The sequence below is a fragment of the Bubalus bubalis genome, chromosome 19, assembly GCF_019923935.1.
Source record: "Bubalus bubalis isolate 160015118507 breed Murrah chromosome 19, NDDB_SH_1, whole genome shotgun sequence".
Taxonomy (NCBI): domain Eukaryota; kingdom Metazoa; phylum Chordata; class Mammalia; order Artiodactyla; family Bovidae; genus Bubalus; species Bubalus bubalis.
The window spans coordinates 41,049,580-41,067,647 of NC_059175.1; the positions used below are offsets into that span (position 1 = coordinate 41,049,580).

Genomic DNA, 18,068 nt, shown 5'->3' on the forward strand with positions numbered 1-18,068 from the left:
TTAGCGACTCCATGGACTGCAGCCCACCAGGCTCCTCCATCCATGGGATCTTCCAGGCAAGAGTACTGGAGTGGGGTGGGACAGAGCATGGTAAATAGCAGGCTAAGGAAGCTGGAATGGAGAGAATCAGGAGTAAAATGGGGCGGGGCCCTATAGTCTTTCCAATCCACCCCTCCACCCATGTCCTCTGCCTGCCTTTTGTCTGTGGAAAACTTTAGTCAAAAAATAAGTTTAATCAGAGAAGTGAGACATACTAACACAAAGTAAGACAGTCAAAGGAGATTAAATAATAATAATGTAGTCATTAAGCATAGCCAAGAAACTTTAACTTTTTCTCAAGGGCTAGAGATAATATTCTCAGCCATATCCTGTGAGCTGTCTTATAGATACCAAAACACCAGGTGGAGAAGTTAACTACATGATGACCAGACTGTCCCCAGGACAAGAGCTTCCACAATACCAAGAACTAGCCACAAAGAAATGGGAACAAATGGACCCTGGAACTGAAGATTAACTGTATACCTAAAACAACCAAGATGATGCTGGTCAGACCACTGATCACCAATTTGAAGAGGACTGTCAGAGAAGACTGTGCTGTTTCTGCATGTAGCACCCCCCGCCCCCGCAATGTGTCTATAAAAGTTCTCACCCCCTGCTCATCAGGGTTGGGGGAGTTAGCTTTTGGACATATGCCCTTGCTCCCCACACCACCCCCCAGTTGCCAGCATCTGAAATAAAGCAAACTTTCCTTTCCACCAAGCTGACCTGTTTATTGGCTTTTGAGTAACAAGCAGCCAGACCCACACACCATATTGGTTAACAGAAAGAAGATGCTGAAGAGGTGGCAAGGTCAGACCACACAGGGCTTGTAAGCCATGTGGAACTTTTGATTTATCCTAAGAGGGAGGTGAAGCACAGAGGGCTTTGATCAGATTTGCATTTTGAACCCATCAGTCTGTCTGAAGTGTGAAGGACTGTTGTTTTATAGAAATGCTACTTCATTGAAACCCCACCAGAATCCTGTGAGGGTTATTGTTATTCTAGTCATATAGGTTCAGAAAGGCTAAACAATGTGCTCAGGTCATTCCACTACTAAATGCCCCGGAAAAGGACCTGAGTCTTCTTGATTCCCAGCTGCTTCCAAAACTCCTTCCTTAAATAAACCCAAGTCAGGGACAAGTCGAGGCCTTTCCTGGTGCCACACCTACCCTGATCTCTAGGAATAGTTACCAAAGAGAAAAGGCATGCCCCCTTCTTTCCAGTTACCTGCCTGCTCATTGGGGTATGCCCACAGTCCTCTTCTATCCTCAAATGCCTGCCAAGCAACCAAGGACAAAACTGGCCAAAAAAGAACCTTCTTGGCCCTGTCTTTTCTCCGCCAGTTTTATTCAAGTAGCCTAGCAACTAATAGTGCAAATTTATCAAAGCAGTTACAGTCAGCACCTTGAAGGCTTGATTGCTCCCTGAAGTTCAAGGCAAATTACTTTTAAAACGCAATATCCCGAGTGAAGATTCACACACCCCCCCCCCCCCCCCGCTAGCAACACACTTGGAGTACAAATAACTTTTGCCTGGGGAAACATCTGCATTCTCAAAAACAATGACATTGACTTATCTCACATATACTACATTTCTGTTTTTTGAAAAGAGTAAGAGGATAATGCAGACAGGATTTCAGAACCTGTGCCTTTGTAGGAGGTATGGGGGTGTGGGGGGGTAAGGATCGGCACAAATAAGAACTGAGATATTATCTCTGCTCTGGCAGGAGACGGCTTCCAAGGTGGCCTAGTGGTAAAGAATCCGATTGCCAATGCAGGAGACCCAAGAGACGCAGGTACGATCCCTTAGGTCGGGAAGATTCCCCAGCGGCAACCCACTCCAGTAACCTTGCTTGGAAAATCCTGTGGACAGAGGGACCACAGTCCAGAGTCGGGACGGGACTGAACAGACACCAAGCAGAGGGTCTGGGGGTTGGGCGTGAACACCGTGAAGAACAGGTGAAGTGCAGCACCTAGGCACTGACGGAAGGCAGGAAACGAGATAAGGTGGGAGAAATAGAAACAATCCGACGAGGGATTGCAAGAGGAAAGAGAATAGTTGGAAAAAAGTGAGAAAGCAGAGGGAACAAAGACACGCCTGCACGGGGGAAGAGTACCCTCCTGTCCTGACCCTGACAGATTAGGCTCTCTTAGCAGACCGTTATGATCCCGACTCCCTGTCACTCGACTCCAGCCAGACTAACTTCCTTGCTGCTCTTGAGCACTCCTGCTTAGGGCTCTCCATTTGCTGTTCTTCCCGCAACCAGCGACACCAGGTTTATCTCCTCACTTCCTGGAGCTCTACTCGACGGCGTCCCTAACCACACCCTCGCTCTCTCCCTCGCTCTCTAACTCCTACCCTGCTTTATTCTTTAAGCTGCAATCAACCAGCCGACAGACTATTTGGCTATTGTCTGAATTTCACCACCACCCCCACCCCCCACCCCGCTCCTCCCCTCCCCCCCACTCCAGTTTCCCAGAAGGTAAATTCAGTATGAACCGGGACTTTTGTTTTGCTCACTGCTCTATCTCCGGTACCCAGAACGGGACCTGACGCTTTGTGGAGGATTCATACACATCCTCGGAATCAAGGGAGTGGGCGCGAGTGAGAGAAAGGCGACCGGAAGAGATTAATTCGGAAGGGGTAGCCAACGCAATAGCACACCTGCCATTCTTTTTCTCTTTCTCCCCTCCCCGTCTGTCCCTCTCCACTTCAAAGGCTAAGGACAAGAAGCGGGAATGAGAGAAATACAGAGGAAAAAGAATCCACATTAGTCCAGTTCAAATCCTGATGAAAAGTGCAAGGGTTGGAGAAGGGCTGAAAGGGAGAAAAACAGATGCGCACGCAACAGTAAAAAGAAGTGAAAAGTAAGAAGAAAAGACTGGTAGACGTCACTCTCTCCAGTTACTCTCTCTGACTCCTCCTCTCGACTGGCCCGAGGCGATTCGCCCGGTCACCACCGCGGAGGAAGCCAGACCCGCCTCTCTCGGAGGAAGCCCCTGGCCCGCCTCGGCTGAGGCCCGGCACGCGCCCGCCCGAGCCGCGAAGGCGGCGGGACTACAGTTCCCAGGGTGCCGCGCGCGGGCGCGCCTGCGCAGTGCAGCGGGAGGCGGCGGTCTGTTCTCCGCTGAGGAGGAGCGGGGCTGAGGAGGGAGGCAGCGGGTGAGAGTTCAGAGTTCAGCAGCAGCAGCCCGAGCCCATGATTCCCATATGCCCTGTAGTTTCTTTCACCTATGGTGAGTATAATGTGCCCCTCAGGGGTCCCCGCCCGGCCTCTTCCCCGGCCCGGGGCGGCGGGGAGGCGCGGGGGTTGGGGCAGGCTCCGGGGAGGAGGCGGCGGCCGCCGCCACCCGGGCGTGCGAGTGAGTGAGGGAGTGCGAGGCGGGAGGGGGAGGCGGCGCGGCCGCGGCCCGGCGAGGGCGGCTTCTCACGGCGCCTCTCTCTCTCTCCCCCTTCCCTCCCTCGGCGTCTCTGCCCCTCGGCGCCTCTTCTCCCGCCATGGGACCCGACTCTCCTTGCCCGCCGCAGTGCCCAGCCGGCTGGGGGAAGATGCCAAAATGGCGACCGGCAACTACTTTGGATTCACCCACAGCGGGGCGGCGGCGGCGGCGGCTGCGGCCCAGTATAGGTAACGGCTCCCCGCTCTTTTCCTCCTCTCCCCCTGCCCGCCCCTCCGCCGGGATCCCGCCGACGCGACACCCCCGCGCCCGCCCCCACTCCCCACCCCCCGGAGTCCCGGCCCGTGGCAGGCCAGGCCCGCGGCCTCTCCCGGCCCGGGGCGGGAGCGAGGGGACGGTGAGGCTGGGGGCCGCGGAGGGCCGCCCGGGCCTTCGGCGGCCCCGCAGCTAAAATGGCCTCCCGCGGCTTCGGAGCCGCGCCGCCGCCCCCGCCCGGCGGGCTGAGGGAGGGAGCGGAGGCCGAGGCCCCTGCGGTCCCCCCGCCCCGCGGGCCGGTCCCCACCTCGGCTCCCCCTCCCGCTTGGGGATGGAGAGAGTGGGCCAGGGCTTCTCTGAGGGAGTGGGGGTCGCCCCGGCCCGCGCGCTGCCTCTGCTCGCCGGGTGTTCGGGCCCCCGAGCCCAGATAACGTGTCGTTTTCTCGGCGCCTTCTGCGTCCCGTGATCTCACCTGGCCCTCCACCCGAGCCCCGCAAAACTAACTGCGGGTGTCATCGTATTCATTAGGTTGATTTAGTTTTCCCCGTGAGGAGAGAGGTAAACACACCAACCACCTGTGAATTGTGTAGCTGGTGGACTGGAAAAGATGCGCGAAGTTTCTAGTGCTGACAAATGAGTCCACTGCCTTGTTGCAGCTATTGCGATTAGGCTCCAGGTGGGCCGGTAATTCCCCTGGGCGGGTCTTTCTCCTCCGGAGAAATGAAAAGGGCTAGTGAGGTACAGAGTTAGTGAAATGCCCCATATGAAATCTCTACCTTAAGGGAAGCTCTAATTTCTGAAATGTCTGTAGTTCGTTATGTATCTTCTCAAAAGAAAGAAAAAAGCTAGATTTTGTTACTTTTGAGTCATTCTGAGAGGCTCTAGATTCAGGCTGTAAGCATACAGGGCTCCTAAGTGACCAACTTTTTAAATATAGAAAGATTATATTAGATATCTGTGTAGTAGGCAATTTAAAACCTAGGTAGTTTTCTCACGTCATTCACTTCAGAAGGTGGGTGCTCTAATGGAAAGGACATCACTGGGAACTAGAAGACCTGAGTTCCAGTCTATTTTGCTCCTGATTTTATGACAGTGGGAGTATCTCTTAATTGAGCTGTCATTTTCCTCATCTGTAAAATAAAGCTGTCTTTTGTGGTTAAAACTTGTAATTCTGAAACACAATTGCCATATTTCATGGAATAATAAGATGCTGTGCCTTGCAAGCACTTGTCTGGTGGCTAGGCAGTAAAGAATCCGCCTGCCAATACCGGAGATTCGGTTCGACCCCTGGGTAGGGAAGATCCCCTGGAGAAGCAAATGGCAACCCACTCCAGTATTCTTGTTGGGAAATGCCATGGAGAGAGGAGCCTGGCGGGCTACAGTCCATGGGGTTGTAAATGAGGCAGACAGGAGTAGCAACTAAACACCACCATATATTGTAAAGGAAAGGGTGTCATTATTTTATGTATCCCTTAAAAAAAACCCACTGCCGATTTAAAGCACTCAATGTTTAAGACACCATTGATTTTTAAGAGATGTATAAATATTTTATTGATGAAATTGATATTTTACTAATTGTTGAATGCCTTGAACGCATGTGGCGTCTTTTACAAGTCCTTTTACCTTGAAGCTTACTTGGAGAAAAAGGACTGAGATGACAGATTATTGGAGCAAAAACGTTAAAAAAAAAAAAAAAAAGTCTTCGCTTAAAAGTTGTGATCGTTAAACACTGGCGAAGTTTCAGCTACTTTAAACAGCTGATAATATCGTGAAGAGAAAAATCAAGCCATTTTTCTTTCTCTGGGAAATAAGAGATAACTAATGAGCATCTGTGTCCTAAATCTACTGGTACCAAGTACTATGTGTTCTAGACAAGACTATTTAACCACTTAAATTTTAATTAACACTATTTTTCTGTTATACTGTTTCCAGAGTGATGATAGATTTGTTGGATTATTTATTAACTTGACTGAAAACGTAGTGAGTTCTTTGTGGCAGTTTGAAGTTTTTTTTCTAATGCAAACCTATAGATAGAAATGAGGGGAGGAAATGCCAATTTAAAGGTACTTAATCAGATGAAAATATTTGTATATATGTATTTTATCCCATTATAGGAAGCTATTACAGAATTTCTCTATGTAGTTTTTTTGTTGTTTTTTTTTTACTTTGAATCTTAATAGTTTTAGTAAACTGTTACGTCAATCCAAAATATTAAACTGATTTTTATATATTTATGTGTGTCTAATACTGAAGACCCGGGTTCCACCCCTGGGTCAGAAAGATGATCTGGAGAAGGAAATGGCAACCCACTCCATTATTCTTGCCTGGAGAATACCATGGACCGAGGAGCCTGGTAGGCTACAGTCCATGGGGTTGCAAAGAGTCTGACACGCCTGAGCGACTAACACTTTAATGAGAAAAGACTAGTCTTTTGATGTTTCTTATTTATGCATATATTGGCAAAACTAATTTTTTTTTTTTGGTTCCTGTTCTTTTTTTTTTTTTTTTTTATAACTTTACAGTATTATATTGGTTTTGCCATATATCAACATGAATCTGCCACAGGTATACACATGATCCCCATCCTGAACCCTCCTCCCTCCTCTCTCCCCGTACCATCCCAGGTCTGGGTCTTCCCAGTGCACCAGCCCCAAGCATCCAGTATCGTGCATCGAACCTGGATTTTTAAGATACTTTAGCCTTGTACATAACATAGTACATGGAATTGTTTGTTTTTAATGGAAAGAAATCAGATTCAATAATGCTAACACTTGTTCAAGGAGGATCAACAAATAATAGTAAAAGCATATGCAAAAAATGCAGTGATGATGTTCATCTTTCTTCCTGTCTAGAAATCATTAAAATACAACTTTCCGACATGGAAGACCACGGATTACTTTTCAAAAATATACTTTTTTTTTTTTTTAATTTAAAGGATGTAAACTCAAGGAAATCTTAAACATTTACCTGTTGGATTACATGAATAATTGGCTTCACCTGTCGTAGAGTACAGATAACTGAAAGTAACTATTTCTTAAGTCTAGGTTTAATTGTGGTTCTTCGTTTTCTTGGTTACAGCTATGTAAGGTATTTGATTAAATTTATTTTAAGTTTAAGCTTTCTTTTTGCTTATTAGTATTTGAGATTTATAATGGTATACTAAATAGCAAAGTTCTTTAAGAGATGTTATAAGAATATAAGTCCTGCTACTAATAATTTTTAGATAAACCAAGTTTTTCTTTTGTATAATGCATATTAGATATTTTGTGATAAGCATTTACTCAATCTTTATGCTACATATTCCATCAGCTACTGAATTATTTTTCTTCCTGCTTTCTGTATTTCTTTTTTTTTTCTTTTTGTATTTCTTCTAACGCTACTAAATAAACCTATTGTGCCATTTGGCCACTATTGCAAATGTAATCTTTTCATTTTCTTACCATTCATGTGCTTTTTTCCCCCTTGGAAATTACAAAATCAAAAAAATTATTAATTATTGTGTTTATATGTATATGTTTCTGGTAGAATGTTTATTTGGGGTGTGCAGGACAAAGCAGATTTCAGGCATGGTGAAAAAAATTGGAATGGCTTCATGGCAGAAAGAGAACTTGGTTGGATAGGTACCTACTTCAGTACAGTACTTGTTTTTGTTTGAGAAGATATACTTTAAAACTTTTAGACATAATTTTATAATAAATTTTGGAGAAAACAATTTTAACAGTTGTAAGGACTTAACCGTAGCAAAGAATGTGAGGAAGATAATTCTCAGTGGAAAAAACTTGCTAAAAATTAATGTTTCGTAGGATCAAATCAGTTTTTTCCTCTCTTACTGGGAGTTATACAGAAGTTCTCATAGAAGTTCTTCAGTTTTTTAAGGAATTTTGTGGCATAAACAAATACACTATAATACAAATTAATGTAATCTCATTATAGTTTACTATTAATAGGACATAATCTTTTCTTTGAGAGTTTTAAACAGCCAGTTTCTCTTATTCCTTAGAAAAGCCATGGATGTTACAGTTCTTGTCACCTATCTACTCAAGATACTTGTCTGTTTCCTGCATAACCTGAATCTTTAGCTTGTGCTTAAACTTGCTTTGTTCTGTCTATAATTCTTATCTGAATGTTATTCTACCTTCAATAAAGTTAGCTATTTAAAATAATCATTTGGCAACATTTTTTACCCTTTTAATATCTAGAATTTATTGAGTTCAAAAACTTGAGTAATGATTGTATAACGATCCAAGATAATTGCCCCCATATCTTAGAATAATAATATTCTTAAATAATAAATGTTTAGGTGGATTTTGACTGTTGTCTGGATATTAGCTTAAACATCTGCTAGTCATCTCATCTAGTGATTCTTGAGATGTCTTTAGGACATCTATTCCTAAAGGATGAGTATCTCTTCACATCACTAAGGTAACTTGGATAGGCTGATTAGCCAGTGAATTTTCTTTTTTTTTCCTTCTCTTTTTTCCTTTTTATTGGAATGTAGAGTTAAGAATATTGTATCTTGGAGGAAAGAATAAAAGTAACACTAGTAAGGTCACTAACTGAGACTGGGAAAAAACCAGATGAACAGGTTTTTGAAACCATGTTAGTGATGGAAATTTACTGGCTCTACCGAAAAAAATTTACTGCAGCTGCTAATTATATTAACTTCCATTGTTGAATTAGAGATCTTAGGGTTCATGTTGCATGAATGAATTTGAAATAATGAACGTTTTCTTTCCAAAAGGATTAGTGCTATTACAGGGATGTGTCCTGTATGTGTTATTAATAGCCTTAAGGGCAGTGTGAGCCAAAATAGCACTCTATAGAATGCTTAAAGTGTATTCTTGACTGTGCTTTTGCTTTTGTAACCTGCTTCACAGTATAGTATAATGAAAAGGGAATCAGCTAGTCACACTTTGGATTTGAATCTCTTGTCTCTTTAGGCACTTGTCCAAGTCCCTTAATTTTTCTACGACTTGGTTTCTTCAGCTGACTTGCCTTGAGGTGAAGATTAAATATAAAACTTCCTGGCCTAGTGCCTGATTTTCAATAGGTACTTTACCCATGTTAGTTTTCAGCAGAGATTTGCATAATAATATTAAAAGGGTTCTAAAAGCTATCCTTAGTTGATATCTATCCTACATTTGATATATGGAGTTTCATCATCTCAATGTAGAAGAAAATGGCAACCCACTCCAGTGTTCTTGCCTGGAGAATCCCAGGGACAGAGGAGCCTGGTAGGCTGCTGTCTATGGGGTCACACAGAATCAGACACGACTGAAGCAACTTAGCAGCAGCAGCAGCATCTCAATGTTAAAAGTAGGTACTTGAGTATCAGTTGGCAGCCTCAGTTTCAGTGTCAGTTTAATAGAGACCTCCACATTTTTAATTACTTGCAAGTAACATGATTATAATTAACAGACAAATATGAGAAATAATAAGAATTCAGATTTCCTGAATCTAAGATCAGGGAAATATTGGTAACAGTCATGTTTCATCAATGTCAGATTAGGTAATTATATTTCAAATAAGTTCTTTGTACATAGCCATAAAATCTATTAAGTAGATCTAAAAATAATGAGATAATGCAAAACATTTTAAGGAAAAAATAAAATAGGCTATAAAGAACATAAAAGAAGACATACATGAAGATGGACTGTGTTCATGGAGTGAAAAAAAATCAATACTATCAAGTTAATCAGTTTTCTCCTGAGTAGTCCATATATTTAATGTAACTCCAATAAAAACCAGCAGACTTTTTGGGTTAACTTGATAAAGAAATTCTTACGTTGACAGTGAAGAGAGTATTTGTCCAAAAGTAGTCAAGACAGTCTTGTCATGATATCATGCATATTAGCAGGGACCAAAAGATGTTACTAAACAGGAAAATGTGGTATTGGTAGAGGGACAGACAGATCGTTGGCTTACAGTAGAGATCCCAGAAATAGATGTATGCTTACGGGCAGTGGATTAGAATATATGGCTGTTTAAGTAGAGATACTTGTCAAAAAAAGCAAATCAACCAAATTGTTATTCAGAAATAAATAATCAGGATAATCAGAAAACAGTCCTTCAGCTTGTAAATGTAGTAACTGACAAAGTGTGTTAGAATTACTAGAAAGAGATGAAAGGTGGGGAGTGTGCCTACGGTACTTATCCATACATTGTCCTTGGCATCACTCTATCATAATTGGGGTCGTCGTTCTAAGAATAACATTGCTTAGTGTTTTCTGAAAGCTGTGTACAGTGCAGCTCTTAATTCACCCTTACACAGGGCAAATTATTGAAATAAAGAACATTTGACTTTTTGTTTTTTTAATATTAGTCTCCTCATGTAATAACTACATTAAAATGCATTTGTAGGGAGTAACTTGCAGTACGCATAGTCCCTGCTCTCAAGGAGTTTACTCTGCTGGAAAATGAGAGTAGGGGCAGGTATACCTACAGGTAACTCTGCTATGGTAACGATCGTACTGATTTTTAATAAAATACTTAAATGGGGAATTGAAGTATTTCAACTATGGGGTTTGAGGTAGTCTTCACGGTATTCTGAAAATCGAGGCAGGGTAATTTTAGACAAAGTGTGTTGGCCAAGGCAAGAAGGAATTAAATTCTTTTTTGGTTTGTGTAGGTTTTTTTGGACACACCATGTGGCATGTAGGGACTTAGTTCCCCAGGGATTGAACATGTGCCCTCAGCAATGAAAACACAGAGTCCTAACCACTGGACTGCCAGAAAATTCTTGAATTAAATTCTTAATATGGTTGGTAGTTGGTTGGTTCTGAAGTCCTGGCTCCCTCTACTAGTTTCCATGTGACATTGGGCAAACAGTCCTTTGGTACTTGAGTTTCTTCATCTATAAATTAGAGATAATACTAATAATTATCTCGTAGGATTGAAATTTTTTGAAAAATTCTCCCTTGAAGTGTGATATATATGAAAAGAACACATATAATAAGAATATAGCTTGATGAAATGTCAGAAGCTGGGCACCACTGTATAATCAGCACCCAGACCAAGAAACACAACATTATCAGCATCCCAGGAGGCCTCTACATTCTCCATTATGATTTGAGAATTCAAAGAGATAACATTTGTAAGGTGCTCAGAATATTCAGTAGGCATTTGGAAATGGAGCTCAGAATTGGGATACGGGTCGTAGTGTAAATGTGAATATTAGCCATATATGGTGGTGAATCCACCATTGTAGCTGTGAGTATGGATGAACCAGAGGAACTACTTGTCATGCATCAAACATTTAATTTAAACATTTAGTAAATTTTTTTTGAATGAGTGGGGGAAAAAAATAGAGTCAGGGTTACAAATGTGGGGAACTTCGGTGTTCAAAGTAGAGCCAGAGAAAGAAACAAATAACGGGGCCAGGGTGGTGGTGAACAGAGAGCTAGGAGAATGTAGTGTTCATAAAAACCTAAAGAAGATAAAGTAGTCAGCAATATTAAGGCTTTAGAGAGGCCAAGTAAAGAATTGACAGTTATCAAAATCATTGCTTTAATTTTCATGGGCAGCCATTATAGAAAAACTAGAATCTGACTCTTTTTGGAGCTACAGAAAGACAAGCATAAAATTTTGCATACAATAGGTTTTGCAGTTTAACTTAGTACGCAAATAATTTTTTAAAAAAAATTTGTTGAAGTATGGTTGATTTACAATGCTGTATTTCTGCTGTACTGCAAAGTGGCTCAGTTATACTCATACAAACATGCTTTTTTATGGTCTTTTCCATTATAGTTTATCCCAGGATATTGAATATAGGTCCCTGTGCTATACAGTAGGACTTTGTTGTTTATCCACAAATAAATTCTTGAGGGTCCTAGAGGTTAAATGGGCTTAAAATATTGGGAGGCACTGTGTTTAAAGATAAAAGAAGTGAAAATAAAATTTTGAATTAATTTTTTATTTCTTGAAAAAGATAATATATAATTGCATTATACTGGTATAGTAGTCTGCATTAAATGGGCAGAGAACTTGAAATTTGAAGAATAATACTTTTTGATAGAAAAAACAATGAGCCTTTTAAAAATACATATGTGTGTGAAGTCGCTCAGTCGTGTCCGACTCTTTGCGACCCCATGGACTGTAGCCTACCAGGCTCCTCCGTCCATGGGATTTTCCAGGCAAGAGTCCTGGAGTAGGTTGCCATTTCCTTCTCCAGAGGATCTTCCCCACCCAGGGATCAAACCCGGGTCTCCCGCATTGTAGGCAGATGCTTTACTCTCTGAGCCACCAGGGAAGTAGGGCAAAGAGTGATACGGTTTATGAAGATGATTTTATTGCTACTCTCACTACCCCAGTTCTACCCATCACAAACCATTTTTTACTGTAAGCAGACATAGTTACTATAAATTTTATCAAAATACTCTTATGCTTAAAATCCTTCATTTGCTAACCCTTACTTTCAGAATATCTGGTTATCCTAGCTTCACATTTAGAGGATTTGAGGGTCTTATTGTATAGACTTACAGTTCATTATTCAGATGATATCCAAAAAATTCTGAAAACAATACTAGTTAAAAAAAAAGAAAAACCGACATGAAGAGCAGGTTGTTGCTCGTTGTTCAGTTGCTCAGTTGTGTCCGATTCTTTGCCACTCCGTGGACTGCAGCACGCCAGGCCTCCCTGACCACTATCTCCCGGAGCTTGCTCAGACTCATGTCCACTGAGTCTGTGATGCCATCCAACCATCTTGTCCTCTGTCGTCCCCCTCTCCTCCTGCCTTCAGTATTTCCCCAGCATCAGGGTCTTTTCTAATGAGCGGCTCTTCGCATCAGGTGGCGAAAGTATTGGAGCTTCAGTATCAGTCCTTCTAATGAATATTCAAGATTGATTTCCTTTAGAATTGACTGGTTTGATCTCCTTGCAGTCCAAGGGACTCTGAAGAGTCTTCTACAACACGGCAGTTCAAAAGCACCAATTCTTGGGCACTCAGCCTTCTTTATTATCCATACATCCATACGTGACAACTGGAAAAACCATAGCTTTGACTAGATGGACTTTTGTTGGCAAAGTAATGTCTCTGCTTTTTAATTCGCTTTCTATGTTGGTCATAGCTTTTCTTGCAAGGAGCAAGTGTATTTTAATTTCATGGCTGCAGTCACCATCTGCAGTGATTTTGGAGCCCAAGAAAATAAAGTCTGCCACTGTTTCCATTGTTTCCCCATCTATTTTCCATTAAGTGATGGGACCGGATGCCATGAACTTAGGTTTTTGAATATTGAGTTTTAAGCCAGCTTTTCCACTCTCCTCTTTCTCATCAAGAGGCTTTTTAGTTCCTCTTCACACTCTGTGATAAGGGTGGTGTCATCCGTGTATCTGAGGTTATTGATATTTCTCCCGGCAATCTTGATTCCAGCTTGAGCTTCATCCAGCCCAGTATTTCTCATGCTGTACTCTGCATGTAAGTTAAATAAGCAGGGTGACAATAAACAGCCTTGATGTACTCCTTTCCCAATTTTGAACCAGTCTGTTGTCCCATGTCTGGTTCTATTGCTTCTTGACCTGCAGACAGGTTTCTCAAGAGGCAGGTAAGGTGGTCTGATACTTCCATCTCTTAAGAATTTTCCACAGTTTGTTGTGATCCACACAGTCAAAGGCTTTAGCATAGTCAGTGAAGCAGAAGTAGAGGATTTTCTGGAATTGTCTTGCTTTTTCTAAGATCCAGCAGATTCTGGCAATTTGATCTGTTGTTCCTCTGCCTTTTCTAAATCCAGCTTGCACATCTGGATGTTCTCAGTTCACATACTGTTGAAGCTTACCTTGGAGAGTTTTTAGCATTACCTTGCTAGCATGTGAAATGAATGCAATTGTGCAGTAGTTTGAACATTCCCTGGCTCTGTCTGTCTTTGGTAGGCGGGATGTAATTTTTTTAGTTTCACCTCTGTGAGTATCCATACCTTTCTCTGAAGAAATGTTAATATATTTGAGATACAATGAAAGATGTATTTTTCTTGAGTATAGGAAGTTATAGAGCACTTTGGTTTAATTTATGGTATCCATCAGCTTTAATTATACCCAATAGCTTGTTTCTTTTTTGAGTAATTCTGTTGACAATTATTTCCAAGGATTAACATTGCATTACTTTCTTTTAGATGTCTTCCAAAGAAAACTGTTCGCTTATTTTCAAAATGGAATAAAATTTATTTTATCTCAATTACCATATGGATCCACTAGATCTTTTTTTATAAGTTTAAGATTTAGAGTATGGAATCTTAGTGATCTTGTTTTTCTGTTTCTTGAAACATTTTGCTATTTCGTGATCCTAAAAAAAAAGAGGAAAAAAGAGATTATTTCCTCTTTACTCATCACTTATTTCCAGCTATGCTAAAAAAAAAAAGTAATGCAATAGCAAAATGGTTTTGGAAGCACCTCGAAGGATGGTACGGTAGTGAAATAAGTGGAAGATATTGCATTGCCCAACATTTTGCATCTTTCAAGATGGTATAAAAGAAGAGAGAGACACTACCTTTAATTGTTGGCTTTTAGTTTTCCTTCAATACAGTTGAGGAGTCAGAATTAGTCATTCTCTGTTCATGCTGTCAAAAGATAAGAAAGTTAACACAAGAAAATATTTGACAGTTTTTACATAAATAAGATGAATGCAAGAACAAAAGGACACTACTCAAGACAAATGATAATGGTGAAATTGATTGCATGAGCAAAATCTCAGCATAAGGGTCTTTAGATACCATATCCTCGATCAGGGATCCCCAACCCCCAGGCCACAGACCCTTAGGAATCAGCCACACAGGAGGTGAGTGGCAGGCCAGTGAGGGAAGCTTCCATCTGTGTTTAACAGAGGCTCCCATCACTCCCTTTAAACCTGAGCCCCACCTGCTGTCAGACCTGCAGAAGTATTAGATTCTCATAGGAGCTGCAAAGCTCCTCCTGTGAGAATCTAATGCCTGATGATCTGAGGAGGGGCTGAGGTGATGCTAGTGCTGGGGAGCCACTGCAAATACACATTATTATTAGCGGAGAGATTTGACTACACAGGGACCACAATTAGTTGCTGGACTGCACAGAGACCACAATCAATTGCGTGCAGACTCCTGTCAGAACCCTGTCAGTGAATGACAATTGTATGTGTACATGCTAAGTCACTTCTGTTGTGTCCGACTCTTTGTGACCCTGTGGACTGTAGCCTGCCAGGATCCTCTGTCCATGGGATTCTCCAGGCAAGAATACTAGAGTGGGTTGTGTTTCCTCCTCCAGGGGATCTTCCCAACCCAGAGATCGAACCTGCATCTCTTCCATCTCCTGCATTGGCAGGCAAATTCTTGACCACTAGTGCCACCTGGGAAGCCCAGGTGGCAATTGTATAATTATTTCATTATATATTACAATGTAATAATAATAGAAATAAAGTGCACAATAAATGTAATGCACTTGAATCATCCCAAAACCATTCCCTCCCCCCATCTGTGGAAAAATTGTCTTACATGAAACTGGTCCCTGGTGCCCAAAAGGTTGGGGACCACTGTCTGAGATGAGTTTCTTCACACTGAAGAATCAGTAAACGAACAATATATTTCTAAGGATAAAAAAAGAAAAAGTATTCTCATCTAATAAATAAGAAGGACTTCATTATGTAATATTCTGTGACAATATTAGGAACATCCCATTTTGCTAGAAGTATATGTGGCAGAAATCTTTCTTGTTTTGTGATGTTTGTGAACTAAAATTTACTCGGTATGGTGCATTAGTGAACAAATCTTCAAGGCAGATATGTATACAAAGGTAGTTGGAAGGAAATAGATGGTGTAGAAATTAAAAGATTTATTAGATAATTCCAGAACAAAAAATTGATAATGTTTTGCAGTTATGAATCAAATATGGTCATCATCATCTCTCTCTCTCTCCAGAAAAATGTGAGCCATAAAACATATCAAAACTTTTTAAAGCATTGTATGTTGACAATTCAAATGTAGGAAGAACCGAAGGTAATGAAGAGTTGGAACTCATTAGAGAAATACTTAAAATGTGGAACTAGCATTTACAGATGGACATGTTTCATGTCCATGCATTAAAGTTGATGAGCAGTTATGTTTAGAAAACATGGTCCATTTTATCTATATGTGGATAAGAATTTTAATTCGTATTGAAAATTTTCTAATAGTTTTTCATTATCCCTTATTCTTATGTAAATGGTCAAATAACCTCAAAAATACTGAAAAGGAGAGAATGAGATTCAGTGGATCCAAATGACATTTCTCCTGGTGGTAGCTCAGCTGGTAAAGAGTCCACTTGTAATGCAAGAGAGACCCTGGTTGATTCCTCGGTCAGGAAGATCATTGGAGAAAGGATAGGCTACCCACTTCAGTATTCTTGGGCTTCCTTGGTGGCTCAGATGGTAAAGAATCCACCTGCAATATGGGCGACCTAGGTTTGATCCCTCAGTTGGAAAGATCCCCTGGAGGAGGCCATGGCAACCCACTCCTGTGTTCTTGTCTGAAGAATCCCCAAGGGTAGAGGAACCTGCAGTCAATAGTTGATGGGGTTCCTAAGAGTCAGACATGACTGAGCAACTAAACACAGAACACTACAATATTGAGAGTTAAAAGATCTCAAGAAAACTGTTAACAGTTCATATGCTATTTAACCATCCCTCTTGGACCTTGTAGTCTACAAATCTGATGAGTTGGTAGAAATGGTAGGATTGGTTATTTTATTTGTTCTAGTTTTTAAGAAGAAAATAGAGCCTGAATTTATTCAGTATTAAGTTCAGTCACTCAGTCATGTCTGACTTTTTGTGACCCCATGGACTGCAGCACATCAGGTTTCCCTGTCCATCACCAACACCTGGAGCTTACTCTAACTCATGTCCATAGAGTTGGTGATGCCATCCATCCATTTCATCCTCTGTTGTCCCCTTCTCCTCCTGCCTTTGATTTTTCCCAGCATCAGGGTCTTTTCCAAGAGTCAGTTCTTCACATCAGGTGGCCAAAGTATTGAAGTTTCAACTTCAGCGTCAGTCCTTCCAATAAATATTCAGGACTGATTTCCTTTAGGATGAACGGGCTGGATCTCCTTGCAGTCCAAGGGACTCTGAAGAGACTTCTCAAACACCACAGTTCAGATGCATCAATTCTTTGGTGCTCAGCTTTCTTTATAGTCCAACTCGCACATCCATACATGACTCCTGGAAAAACCATAGCTTTGATTAGACTGACCTTTGTTGGCAAAGTAATGTCTCTGCTTTTGAATATGCTATCTAGGTTGGTCATAACTTTCCTTCCAAGGAGTAAGCGTCTTTGAATTTCATGGCTGCTGTCACCATCTGCAATGATTTTGGAGCCCAGAAAAATAAAGTCTGACACTGTTTCCACTGTTTCCCTGTCTATTTGCCATGAAGGGATGGGACCGGATGCCATGATCTTAGTTTCCTAAATGTTGAGTTTTAAGCCAACTTTTTCACTCTCCTCTTTCACTCTCATCAAGAGGCTCTGTAGTTCTTTGCTTTCTGCCATAAGGGTGGTGTCATCTCTCCCGGCAATCTTGATTCCTGCTTGTGCTTCATCCAGCCCAGTATTTCTCATGATGTACTCTGCATATAAGTTAAGTAAGCAGGGTGACAATATACAGCCATGACTTACTCCTTTCCCTATTTGGAACCAGTCTTGTTGTTCCATGTCCAGTTCTAACTGTTTCTTGACCTGCATACAGATTTCTCAGGAAACAGATCAGGTGGTCTGGTATTCCCATGTTTTTAAGAATTTTCCACAGTTTGTTGTAATCCACACAGTCAAAGGCTTTAGCGTAGTCAATAAACCAGAAGTAGATGTTTTTCTGGAACTCGCTTGCTTTTTTAGTGATCTAGCGGATATTGGCAATTTGATCTCTGGTTCCTCTGCCTTCTCTAAATCCAGCTTGAACATCTGGAAGTTCACGGTTCACATACTGTTGAAGCCTGGCTTGGGGAATTTTGAGCATTACCTTTCTAGCATGTGAGATGAGTGCAGTTGTGTGGTAGTTTGAACATTCTTTGGCATTGCCTTTCTTTGGGATTGGAATGAAAACTGACCTTTTCCAGTCCTATGGCCACTGTTGAGTTTTCCAAATTTGCTGACATATTGAGTGCAACACTTTCACAGTATCATCTTTTAGGATTTGAAATAGCTCAACTGGAATTCCATCACCTCCACTAGCTTTGTTCGTAGTGATGCTTCCTAAGGCCCACTTGACTTTGAACTCCAGGATGTCTGGCTCTAGGTGAGTGATCACGCCATCATGGTTACCTGGGTCATGAAGATTTTTTTTTAATATAGTTCTTCTGTGTATTCTTGCCACAGAATATATTCTATATTCTTCTTAATATCTTCTACTTCTGTTAGGTCTGTAACATTTCTGTCCTTTATTGTGCCT

General features: G+C 41.6%; 1 protein-coding gene across 5 annotated transcripts in view; it reads left to right on the forward strand.

Moving 5' to 3' along the window:
• Positions 1 to 3,110: 3,110 nt before the first annotated feature.
• The window catches only part of ZFR (zinc finger RNA binding protein), an 86,310-nt gene continuing 71,352 nt past the window's right edge, over positions 3,111 to 18,068 (forward strand). For 2 of the 5 annotated variants that reach the window (XM_025270654.2, XR_006546671.1), the window contains exons 1-2: positions 3,113 to 3,275; positions 3,568 to 3,667. In XM_025270654.2, coding sequence (XP_025126439.1) covers positions 3,239 to 3,275; positions 3,568 to 3,667 — 137 coding nt within the window. In that variant the 5' untranslated portion in view covers positions 3,113 to 3,238. Of the gene's footprint in view, positions 3,276 to 3,567; positions 3,668 to 18,068 lie in introns of all 5 variants that reach the window. The other 3 variants (XM_044932630.1, XM_025270655.2, XM_025270656.2) reach the window with 3 other exon arrangements.